We start from the raw sequence: 12,543 nt of genomic DNA, 5'->3' as shown, positions 1-12,543 counted from the left end.
CAAGTTATAATGTTTCGCAATATGGGTAAGCCTGATGCCTGGTGCCTTGTAGTCGTAGTCTTCCTCGTGAGTTGGCATCCGTTGCTTGCGCATTTCCAGCATTTTCAAAAGGTTAATTTTCCAGTTATCAAATAAAAGGCCAGACATACTCGGTCTCATGGCAAAAGCAGCCAAAGCAGCAGCTGGCTGTTAGCTGCTGGCTGTTGGATACACATGCTTGGCAAATAGTTTTGACAGGAACCCGAGGGAGGGGGAAAAAAAGGAGGCAAAGCCGTTGGCATCCTCTTACGTACGAGTATTTTCCATAGCATTTTTCTTGTAATAATTTTAGCTTTAACCTTCCTGGCATGCACTTTCCGCCAGGATACGAGTATGTGCATCAAAAATGCGGAGTGGAAGTGAAAGTGGGCTACGGTGGGGTGGGACAGGAGTAGAGTAAAATAACCGCTTTGCATTTTAGCATTTTGCTTGGCTGCTTTTGGGCCAACGTTTTTATTATATCGCAATTTAATTTTAATTTTAATTTTTACTCGCATCTATTGTGCTGAAACAGTGCATTAAACTAGGAGAAATTGTCTTAGGTTTATGTTTTCTTGAATTTAATTCTTCTTCTCGGTTAGATTGTAGATTTGCTTGGCAACATCCGATAGCTGAACATCAATGGCCTTGGTGTCGTCGTACAGTGACGGCGCCTCGCCCAGGATCACGAAAGTGCCCACCAAGGATGCGATCATGAAAAGCCAGAGGAACAGCCGATCCATGACCATGGCAACGAAGCCCCAATCTTGGTCCTCCTATAGAATAAAATTAGAATGTTTTTAATATAAAGTTGAACCTTTGACCTCTTAAAGGCCCTTCAACTTGTAGCCCGCATACAGAAACGGCTAATTGCGCTTTAAGCCCACTCGCACACTCTGAGCGATTGGGTTTCATTAAGCACTCCGCTTAATCTACTTATGCCCGGCATCAGTTCGGTTATCAATCAAAAGGCGAAATCGCAGCTCCGACAAAGCAAAGCCCGAAAAAATAAATGGCTGAAAAGCAAAACAAAGGCAGCCGGGCTGGTCGGGCAGAGCCCACAGACTCCGCAATCACACAACAAAGAGCATTTTGGGTTTGATTGAAACGTTTTTTTTTTCTGCTCAGTTTCCTGATGAAGAGATGAATCGGCGGCAAGTGTGGGTGGATTGCCGGGCTGGTTCAGGACGAAATGCGAGCTGAGGGCTATACCAATTGCCAGTCAATTGAACAAAAGCAATTAAAAGTGGATTTGCCGGACGACGATTGTCTTAAAGTGCAAAAATGGCAAGAGCTTAAATAAGTCGACAAAAGAAAGCTAGTCCCGCCGCAAAGATGAGAGATACACTGAGTGGCCAGTGGCATCAGACAGAGGACATCGGTCAATGGACCATCGGATCTGGACAGACTGGAAAAAGAACCGCTTTTTGCGGTTTTCTTTCCCCGCCGACACACCAACGGACAAACGGAATTTCCAATTAAAAATTCAATCAGCTGCCGGACTCACCGCATTGAACTCGTCCTGCCGCTGCATGTGGTGCTGTATGAACATGACGTTGTGAATGGCCTTCTCCAGTTCGAAAGGATACTTTTTGCGTGCGGCCACATCGCTCAAAGAGTCGTCCAATCCGGATAGCACCGACGGTAGTCCGTTGTAGCCGCTCAGAGTGCTCAGGCCGCCGCCCAGTGCCCCCACCAGGCCGCTGAATCTGTAAAAAGGATATGACGTGTCAACGTACATCTGGGAGCGACAGGATATGCCAAGAATCTCGTGGGCTTTACATGCAGCGCAAGTTGCATGCTGCATATATATACTTTTAATACTTTAATAATATTTCATGGCCAATCATTCTGAGCCCGTGAATTAAACAAAATTACATTCCCCTATATTGAATCTTATTCAGGAGTATTTTTCCTGAAACTTACCTATTTGTTGCCGTAGTCATGTGCATGCCATTGCATCCTCCTGCCCCCATGCGTCCTTGCATCCTTCGCAGGGAGTCTGGACTGGAGCCGCCAGAGTTCATTTGCATCTCGTCCATCAGGGCCTGTCCAAACTTGGTTTTGCTGAACTTGAGGCCGTAGTTGATCTTGTTGGCCGCCAAATCCCTCAACAAATCCTTGGGGACACGCATCAGCAGGAGTTTGGGGAGCCGCTTGATGAAGAAGGCGCGTATCCAGGGCCGCATTTTGTGGGTGCTCGGTTTTCGATAGTGAATGTTTAATATGATAATCGTGATGACGACGCTCAGGCCGACCAACAACATGGTGAAAAGGAGATATTTTCCCAGCAAGGGCAATGCCAGCGAAGTCGAGGGTATAATTTCGGATATCAGCAGGAAGAACATGGTCTGCGACAGAAGGATGCTGATGCAGAGGGCGATCTTCTCTCCGGAATCAGCTGGCAAGTAGAACACTAAGACCGACAGGTAGGAAATGCCCACACATGGGATAATCAAATTGACCGTGTAGAAGAGTGTCTTCCGCCTCAGGGTTATGTTAAAGAATATATCTGAACAAATCGTCGAAGCGGCCACAAAATATCCGAAATGCAAAAAGAGTAAAGGAAGAAAATGGGGGGAAAGAAGGTATTTTTTTCGGGGGATGAGTTTGGGTAGAGCTTTCGCGAAAGGGCCGGCGATGAGAAGCATTAAACTCCACTAAACTCACCCGGATACGGTTCGGCGCAGCAAGGATAGTACTTTTCGTGCCGCTCCGCCGGCACCCCCAGAATATCCCACTCCACACTGGGATAGTACTCGCGCAGGTCTATGCCAATCTCCACCTTGTTGTCCTTGTCGTTCTTCTGGTTGATGTGCTTCAAATCGATCTGCGAAATGGGAAAAGGCCCGTTGATGGAGCCGTTAAAGCGAATCCTCCCTAAGCCTCCCGTCCGTGCCGGCTGCCTGAAGAAGCCCCAACTTGCCGGGCATTGAAGTGCAGTCGTTAAAAGAGTGGCAGAATTTAAATGCGTTGACAAACGGTCGGTGAAACAGCTCTGTTTTTTGGACCGCCCTAAAATTTTCCTCAACAAAAAAAAAAATTGGTAAAGCTTCCAAGGTAAGAAGGTTTAAAACCTGAATTGCAGGCATGAGCCTCGAAATATTTGGAAATAAGGAATAGTTAGGTTTAATTATCTATAATAGTTTTATTTTCTTTTCATTTCCTGCTCTAAAAGCTTCTATATTCTTTCCACAGTGTACTTTCAACCTGTCTCTGGTTCGCAGACTGCAAAGGGTCAGCGGAAACGGAAGCAGCTTGGTTTGGCGGGAGTCGCACTCGGTCTTAATTTATGGCCGCGCATTTTTATGACAGGGACACACTCACACAGTCGAGTGTCCTGGAGGCTCTTTTATAAGTGTGAGTGTGTGCAATGGTTAGACAAGTTTCAATTACACTTTTACTATTTCTCACATTTTAATCTGCGCGATGCCGACGACGCCTTTTCGATGTTCTCACGGCGTCTTAGGCGTGTAAGTCTGTTTCCCAGTCTCCGTTCTAATGCCGCAGATAAATGGTGGCCCATAAATTCTTGGCCCCGCCCATTTGTTTCAGAACCAACTGGCTGATGCCTGGCTGATTGCCGACAGCCGGCAGAAGGCGGCGTAGCCATCACTCACCTGATCTCCGTCATAAGTCCAGGAGCCGAACTTCATGAAGCAAGTCTGCTGATCGAAGGGAAAGTACCGGACATCAATCTCGCAGCTGGACTTGAAAATAGCCGGCGGGGTCCAGACCACTTTGCCAGTGTAGTGGAGGATGGCTTTGGTCATCGTGGTAACCACATACTCACCATCAGCACTTGAATTAATAATATTTCAAAATAATTTTTTAATTTGGTAGATGATAAAGAATTTTAAAATAAAATTCATATTGTTTCTTTTGAAAAACATTACTTTCCAATAACTTACTTGTTGTAGAGCACAATATCCGGCAGCCATATATGCTCGGAGGGAACATAAAGCTCTGTGACACCACCGTACTCCGAGGGATCCCATTTGAATTTATGATCCTGCCATTCATGCTCCAGCCACACGTTGGTCGTTAGAATTTGATCTTTGAGATTCTGGAAAATGAAATGGGCATACACCAAAAAAAAATTTCATACAAGCCGCAAAGGAGATCTGGGAAAATAAAAGGATTTGACGTTCAGAGACTAAGGCCCAGCCATGCATCACCAAGGATTTGCATTTTATTCATTCTAGCCATTTTTTTCTCCTGTGGTTTCTTATATCATTTGCACTTCTCTCGCCGTCGCCCGGTTAATGTGCTTTTTGCTGTCAGCTTACGGGTCTCTTCCTTTTTTGGCTTGTTTTATTACCTTTTAAGCCTTTTGGTGGCGTCACCACCCAAAGTGGATTCTCTGCAGTCCGCCGGAATTGCAGTTTCCCCGTCCCGGACCGGCCCTACCCGGCCAGTCCTGACAAATGACTTGTGCCCGGGAACTTTAAGCAAGCGCAGACAACATTATGCTATCCCTCCCAGTTCTCCACTGACACACCCTCCTCCTATGTAGATGGTCCCACTCGTGTAATGAAATGTTGAAGCAAAATTGTATAAAAATCTAGTGCTCCCCGTTTGGCTGAAGTTTTGAGAAATGCGAGCTATTCATCTGAAGCCTGGGCGAGGTGGCGCAACCAGTGCTGACAGAAATAAAGTCGATGCTGTGAATTGAAATATGCCACTTAAATGTTGTGGATTCTCAACCCTCCGCTCTCATAGCTGGCCCTGGAAGTGGAGTCTAATTATGGCGTCATAGATTTCGGCGCGGCTCATTTGTTGCTGTTTACTGTTTGGCATTTTTTATTTACGGGCCATGGAAAGTTTCTCTGGCAACTTTTTCTGGCAGCAAATGTAGCGAAACGCGGTCTGCGCGGAGCTTAATTAAAAATTCTGCCGCAGAACCCCAGGACTTGGTCAATTGCATTAATTAATTCCCCCCAAAACTCGAGAGCTCTGGCTAATTTACTCACCAAATCGATGAGCTGGGACAGTCGGAGACCCAACTTGACCAGCACTGTGTCCGTATTATTGCTTACGGGTCGGATGAGTCGATTATAGTTGCTTAGTAGATCGTCGTAGAGGCGCTTGGCATCGGGATTGGCCTGCACCGTCTCGCACAGCAGGAGCAGGACGAGAAGGAGGCACAGCAGCTTGCAGTGCCGCCATAAGTGGGCGTAGGCGGCACACCCAGCCATGGTGACGTCACGGCGCTACGAGGATGCACAGGGGGAAGGACGAAGTGGGCAGAACGAAGGCCTTGACGGCGGCCGGTGTTTTATTGATACAAACACGCGCACAGGTTTTTGTTTACCTTTCTGCCTGGCTGGCTCAGTCTCTGGGCGAAAAGCAGCAGCAGCGGCAGCCGCGGGAGTCTTCTCTGACGCAGTTCGGAGCGTTTCGTACCGGAACGTGGGTGAGGCGGCGGGGGGCCGGGAGCAGAGCGGTTTTAGAACATGGCCTAAAAATGTTTACGAGTCTCCAAGTCGCTGGCCGAGACTCGAGTCGGCGCACTCGACGCAGCAGCTGAAACCACTGTTGCTGTAAGCTTCAGGCTGCGCCCATGCAGCTGATTTTGTTTTTAATCCTTAAAATATTTTTTTTTTTACGATAATTTAAAAACACTTTTTGATTTTTCTTTGAAAAAATTCTATAAATTTATGTTGATTGTTTTTAGGTTACACCAATTGTTAACTTTTAGTGAGGGTCTGAATTTTACGTGATTTTTTTGATTCTGCCACAGTCCGGCTCTTGATGCTCCGTGTTGTCCTGCATAGATATTCACAGGAATCGTACTGAAGCCCGTTTTGTTTTTGTAGCCTGGCCAGGACCTCTGTCGGCGGCTCCAGCCTCATTTTGTAGCTTTGTAGCCGTTGACTTGCCGACGCAGATGCTGCGCAGCGCCTGCGCTTCTACGGTTACCCTGTTTTCTCCAAAAAAAATGCCATCTCTCACCAAGAGAGAGGGAGTCCTGTTACACACAGCATCCTTAGCCAAGCCCTAGACACTGGTTCTCGGAAATCTCTTTCAGCCATTTACATCCCGGAATGGCTCTCTGAGGAGCTCTCTCGCTCTTCGAACGGGTAATCCCACGGACTCCATTACAACTCCAGACCAACTTTTTGGCGCTCTTCGGTCGTAGCTTCAAATTTATATATATATTTCTTTTTTTGGGGCTCTCTCTCCTGTGATTCCAAACGAGCCACAGCCCAAAAAAATATTGCCCCACAAATACTCCCAGAACACTTACGCAAAAGAAAAACTTCACCCATACACACACACTGGCATACTCCTACAATGTACATGTTTACACACATACCGCTGCACATTTAGCAAACACTCATACGCCCTGTTGGACCCCTCATCCTTGGCACATTTCGTTTAACCAGAAACCAAATTTTTCGTAATTGTCAACATTCGTTAAAATCTACGTTAACATGCAGCATGCCCAGAGCACACACACACCCATACTGCAGCAATACACACGCACACACCCACACTAATACATACCATACCATACACCTATCAGCACTTGTGCACTTTACATGCTTAACGTTGCAATGCTGGGTCTAGTTATGCTTGGGTGGGGTTTTGGTTTGGTTCGGTTTTTGGTTTCGTTTCGTTTCGTTTGGTATTTTGCTACGTCTGTTCACATATGTGTCATATTGCGATTTTGAGTTGTTTCTGTGGTTTTGGTTTTTTGCCTCACTCACAGCTACAGCTATAGCTACAGATACAGATACTCGGTATCGGCCGACCGAATGCCTCCCCCTATGCATTCCCCAGTAATGTCCTCGCTCCGATGACAACCATCTGAGTTTACAATATTCCCGGGAAGGGCTTTGACTATCTCCTCCGTTGGTGTAATTTAATTACTGAATATGATTGAATTTGGCAGCGTTTTTTGCTGCTCGCTCGTTAATTGAAATTCACAAAGTTTTCCGTATTTTTCAGCGCCATCAATTATGCTCTGCTATCAATTCAAAAGATTTCCGCTTCGATTTGTATTCTGAGAGTGAGATTTGTGGGAAAAAACGGCGCTTGGCTGCACAAACTTTTGCTTGAGCAGCTTCCCCCGAATTTGGTTTAGGGTTTTGTCCTGTTTGGTGGTCAGCTTTTGGGTCCTAAGTCCTGGCTACAGGCTGCTGGTGAGGCCATAATGATACATGAACTCTGTCATTTGGCTGTGCCGCCATTGAGCCGCGTGTGTTTTATGGCTTACGGCCATTGAAGGCATTTTTGGACGCTCTTTTTTCCGGGCTAGCCCAATTTGGTACATCAGCGTTTTTGGACAAGCATTTTGGCCAAGCAGCATTCAATGAGCAATTTATGCGCCTGCTGCCGAGACAACTTTAATCTAGTCTATTAGCTGCTTTATTGCTGTTTTTGTGGCCACCCTTTTTTTATTTATTTCCTTTGTTTGAGCCTCATTTGAATGAGCTGCTGATACTGTTAGACAGCCACTGTTGGCCCTGTTATTGCTTTCATTAGCCAACCTATTCTGTCAGTCAGCGAGTGAACAGTCGGGCTACACATGTTTGCAACCGAATGGGGGCGGGGTGAAAGGTGGAATGTGGAGTGTGGAAGGATCCTCATGTTTTATTGCTACCCACACTTGCCACACACACTCCTGCCCATAACAAAGCAATCAAAATTACAACAAAAATCGTTTCCCACAATGGCAAACAACCATTTTTAGCTTGTTTGCAACTCAAACTTTTATTTTTATTTCCCTTATACTATTCCAGCTCTGTATTTATATTTATTTTTATGTTTTTATATTTTTTTGTTGTATTTTGTTGGTTTTGGTAGTGCGGTCTTATAGCAAGAACAGCAAGAAAAGTTTTGTTTTGTGCACTTAACAGCAAAAAATAAATGAAATGCCAGGGAATTGACTTCCACATACCCTACCAGTCAATCAAGGTGGTTAAAAATATTGCAATTTATTCGCTAATTTTGTAAAATAAAATTTCAGGTAATCCTTTCTCTGATCCTGTATAGTTTCGACCCCATTTCAGTAAATGGCACAAGGGAAAAGTTAACAAAACATTTCTGATAACAAAGCCTGCCCTATCAGCCAGCCAGGCCAAAGTTCAGACCAACACCTGACTTTTCGACTCCCAACTATGTAGCTCCCCGACCTCACTCCTGACCCTTACCCGGCTGTAGTCCACTTTTAGCTCTACTTCCTGATTGCAAGAAAACTCAATTAAAATTTAAATTTTCGAACGTAAATGACAAAAGTTTCTCAACTATAAATAATCGGCAGTCGCTCCACTTGGCTTGCTCTTGGTTTTTGGCTTGCCACTTCAAATCTGACAAAGCCGCGACCAGAGACCCGGTATCGACCCCGACCCCTACCTCTGACCCAGCATCCAGTCCCCTCCATAAAATGCGTGCGTAGCTGCGTGATCGAAAGTTTTTGTCTATACTCGTACAATTTATCTAACTTTTATGGCAACCACAGCAGCGGCAACAACAAGCGTTTTCCTGCTTTTGGCCAGAAATTAATTGCAAAACTGTTTGGTGCCTCAACATCATATGGATGTATATATGGTATGTTTGTGTATCTGCCCCCACTATTTAGACAGTGGTATGTACATATGTTCCTGCACCGGGAAGAAAGCATAACAAATAAGAGGCTAAATGGCTGAGATAGCTAGTGTTTATGTTTTATTTTTCGAGGTCACGTTCTCGAAAGAAAGTTCAAAACTAGATAGGAAACGAGATTTATAAATTTCAGTTTAGGAAATAATTTTAAAAAGATTCGATACAATTGTAGGTATAGTTGAAATAACAATTTTTTCAAAAATCAATAGCTGACTATTAGTCACTGATCAAATAGAATTAATTTAAAGTCCTTTTTAAATATTTTCCTCTGTGTACCACACTCACATACATATATGTGTGAGATTGGTGGCTTGTTTTTTGACCATGCCAGGCCAATCACAATGAGCGCTTGCCTGCCACTTGAACAACATAAAACTGATTGCGAAAATCTGTTCCGCGCAACCCTCTCCTGGGGTGGGGCAGAGGGAAAAAATTTGACAGAAAAGGGGCCACTGGCCAGGGTCCGGATTGAGGGAAGAAGGGGCAATATTTGGTGCCTGCAGAGTCCTTTGTTCATCAATTCGAGGCTGCTGCGCTTGTCGTGCCCATTGTTGACACGTTTAAGTGCCGTTTGCTTTTATCAGCACTGTCCATATCGAGGAGCGACAACCGTCGACAGCCGACTGACTGACTGACGGACTACCGACCGGCTACCAACCTGCATATAACATTTTTATAACGTTTTTAATTGTTTTCGTCGACTGTGAATCGTGCCAACTCCGGCGACCCATCAATTTAATGGCATTTTCGCGTGAACCGCGTTACAAAAATAACAAAAAAAAGAAGGAAACCATGTTACAAAAATAAAGCTCAAAGTAGAAGAAAATCAAAGCCACTCTGGACTGGCGGGGCTGGTGGTAGCCCCTTCTGGGCGTGGATCCTTGGAATCCTGCTCTCGGGTCACGGGTCTCGGGTCGGTCAATTAATGGAGATACCAGTTTTATGATGAGCGGCGGTGACAACTCGTGTTGAAAATGGTGGGGCATTACACGCCCATTGGTGGTGTGTTTATGGGGCCGTAAAATTGCCGTTCGACATAAAAATGTAGCATAGTTTTTAGCCCGCTAAGCGGATGTCATTAATTGCGCATTAGTTTTGTATTTCACGTTGGCGCGAATCAAAGGGACTTCGAGTGCCAACGAGGCGTATGCGCAATCTAATTTGCCATTTACGTATTTCTGCAAAAATACACACGAGTGTACTATATGTGGTGTGACAAGATGACTTGGCGATTCTTACTTGAAACGATGCTGGCTGGCTTAACTTTATTCTCCGACTTTGACTGTGTATGTGATTAGGATTTAAGCTGAACCACCCATCGAGCAGGCAACTAAGTTTGGGCCATCCGGCCCAAGCGGCAGCAAATAATATTATTATATTATTATTATAATATTTTTCAGCAGAGCCAGTAGCCGACACGCCCACCAGCTCAAGCTCACGTCCACGCCCATTCAGTTTGACAAAAGAAATATAGAAAGGACCGAATAAAAACACTGAGAGAAAAGTAGGGCTTACATATAAAATCTGATAATAATCTTGGGAAGTAGGATATTATTTTCCAGTACTTTTAAATTAAAAGTTAAATATTAGTTCGTCCTTATAATATTTGTTTGAAAGTTCTCAACCAACACCACCTATTTGAATTCCAGTGTCTTTGACTGTGACTGACACAGAGTCATCAGGCTTCTGACTTAACAACTTTGCAGTGACAAGTTTCGCTGTCTTGCTTTGAGAGCGCGTTTTACTATGAATACTTTGTCAAGTTTTTGCTCGCAGGCTCCCATAGCCCAGGACTCAGGACTCATTGTCGTTGTCATCATCAGCACTTCTGCAGTCTGTGTGCGAAATTTTCTGCTTGTGATTTGCCAAAGTCGGTGCAAAACATGCAAACTAAATTAACTGTTACAAATGTGGGTGGCTGGGCGGTTTGGTAATGGTGGTGGGAGGATTAAGGCATAAGCTTGATGCTTTTATGGATGGTAATTGGGTAGGAATAACCTGAATAGATTTTATAGACATTGCCTACATCTATCTTTGTTCAAGTCACTTTAGACATCGAATCCACAATTTGTCACACTTGCTTCATTATCGTGGGGCCTGGAGTATTGTTGGACCGGCAACTGCTCGGTAAATGTTTTGCTAACTTCCTTGAGGACTCAATTTGCCCAGCAATTGCCATTCTCCTGGCCCCACCCATTTCACTGCCGCACTGTTCGTTCTGTTGGCTTCGTTTTCTTCGTCCATCTTGGCGCTGCCGCTTGGCATTTCCTGTTTCCGGTCTGTTGTTAGCAGCGCCACGTTGTCGTCTTTATGACTGACCCCTCCGCATACCTCCCACGTTTTGTTTCAGGGTATATAGCCCCCCAATATTATCTTATGCCATTCGCCTTTTGTCGTTTGCTCTTGAAATATTTGCGCTTCATTATCATAAAAAAATTTATACAAATTGACAGAAATCCAAGTAAATGCATAAATCCGGCCCAGATCTCAAAGTTTTAATTGCGCCGTCTTGGATTTTATGGATGTCAATATATACGCGTTCGAGATCCTTTAGCGAATTCATTGTCATCGTCATCAATATGCCGGGGACTGGGACATCATTGTGGCCACTCACTTTTATTGTTATTTTGTCAGGGAATTTGGGGGGCTCGGTAAATGGGCGTAGAAGGGACCAAGCCAGTGGGAAGAAAGTGCGGAACGGTGGCTTGATTGAATGCCATTTGTTTGGCAGGTGACGCTGCTCAAGTTCCTGCTCCGGCTCCTGTTCCGCGCTCCGAATGTCCTGTTGCTGGTGATTTATGTGCGTGCGCGTCTTGACGTCAATTCTGCTTATGAAATTGTCTGTAAATTGGCCTGACATTGATTTCGGCTCCACTTCTATCCGGCTGGCTGACTGACTGACTGGCTGCCATCCATTAGTCATCAGCGTATTGATTGACATATGATAACCGCAAGCGGTTGCCATTCACACAATGCTTTTATCCTTGCACCAAGCACAAAAACACATACCACCGAAAACAAAAACCGCAAAATGCCCCGAAATGCACCGCAAAATATGCTCCAAATTGCATTCAAGCGTTGACACCCATTAGTCGAAAGCAACAATAGTGTGGCGGGGATGGAAACGAAAAGGAACGATTTTTTTTTTTTCAAAAATACCAAAAAGCGAAGCCCTACAAATGGAAAATGGAAATGTGTAAGGCGAGCGAGCAATGGTTGTCGCAAGGCCTGCACTTGGCATGAATTTTTATATTTTAAGCCACAGACTGCCTAGCACTTGAGCCGTGAGAACAATGCGATGCAAGCCAAAGCACAAGGCAGTCCAAAAAAAAAAAAAAACAGAACAGCTCAGAACAGAACAGAAGCCAAGCCCCGAAAACGCAAAATGCAAAGCGAAATGTACGGCACAGGAACTCGAGGATATCCAGTTTGATGCAGCTAGGCTAAAAATCCCAGAGACAAAGTCTCCCTTCTGACTGCAAACCTGCCAGTGTAACCGAATGAAAATCAGTGCGAACCGTTTTGGAAATTTTAGCAGCCAGTTCTTGTTTCAGGGCTTTGGCTCCTTCTCTGGCTCCTCCTCCTTGCCCAGCCTCTTGCTCCTGCTCCTTGTTCGTTCTCATGGCAAGTGCTTGGCATCTGTGAGCTTGCCTCGTTCCATGCCACCGAAAAGTTGCACTTCTATCACTTTGTAGCAAAGCCGCTTGTGCGGATTTATTAGCTGAGCGATTGGATTTGTAACTAATTTCGACAGACCTGCATAGCTTTGAATATTTATAAAGCTATGTGGATCTAAGAGTTTATCTGAGATATTTTGAAATATTATAGAATACAGAATGGTTTGAAATACTTGAGTAGTTTGTTTCTAAAATAATTTACCAAATAGAAGTAAAGGGATGTAGTTGGATTTTGAGT

The 12,543-nt window shown here is 44.8% G+C and overlaps 1 protein-coding gene across 1 annotated transcript; it reads right to left on the bottom strand.

Annotated features, from left to right (window-relative positions):
• Positions 1 to 454: 454 nt before the first annotated feature.
• On the bottom strand, positions 455 to 5,684 carry nAChRalpha2 (nicotinic acetylcholine receptor alpha2). The gene is made up of 7 exons (XM_043212060.2): positions 4,992 to 5,684; positions 3,930 to 4,084; positions 3,639 to 3,819; positions 2,689 to 2,848; positions 1,945 to 2,530; positions 1,526 to 1,727; positions 455 to 794 (listed from the first exon to the last, which is right to left on the bottom strand). Exons 1-7 carry the CDS (start codon positions 5,214 to 5,216, stop codon positions 600 to 602), a joined length of 1,704 nt encoding a protein of 567 aa, XP_043067995.1. The 5' UTR covers positions 5,217 to 5,684; the 3' UTR covers positions 455 to 599.
• Between the last annotated feature and the right edge of the window lie 6,859 nt (positions 5,685 to 12,543).

The sequence above is a fragment of the Drosophila bipectinata genome, chromosome 3R (assembly GCF_030179905.1).
Source record: "Drosophila bipectinata strain 14024-0381.07 chromosome 3R, DbipHiC1v2, whole genome shotgun sequence".
Classification (NCBI taxonomy): domain Eukaryota; kingdom Metazoa; phylum Arthropoda; class Insecta; order Diptera; family Drosophilidae; genus Drosophila; species Drosophila bipectinata.
This window is presented reverse-complemented; position numbering and strand designations above follow the sequence as displayed.

Excerpts from the sequence above, each read along its gene's own strand:
- nAChRalpha2 (XM_043212060.2), bottom strand. The coding sequence starts at position 5,216 with ATGGCTGGGTGTGCCGCCTACGCCCACTTATGGCGGCACTGCAAGCTG. Across the intron at positions 2,531-2,688 it reads CTGCGCCGAACCGTATCCGG|ATATATTCTTTAACATAACC; the intron begins GTGAGTTTAGTG and ends CGATTTGTTCAG. Across the intron at positions 1,728-1,944 it reads ATGACTACGGCAACAAATAG|ATTCAGCGGCCTGGTGGGGG; the intron begins GTAAGTTTCAGG and ends TCCTTTTTACAG.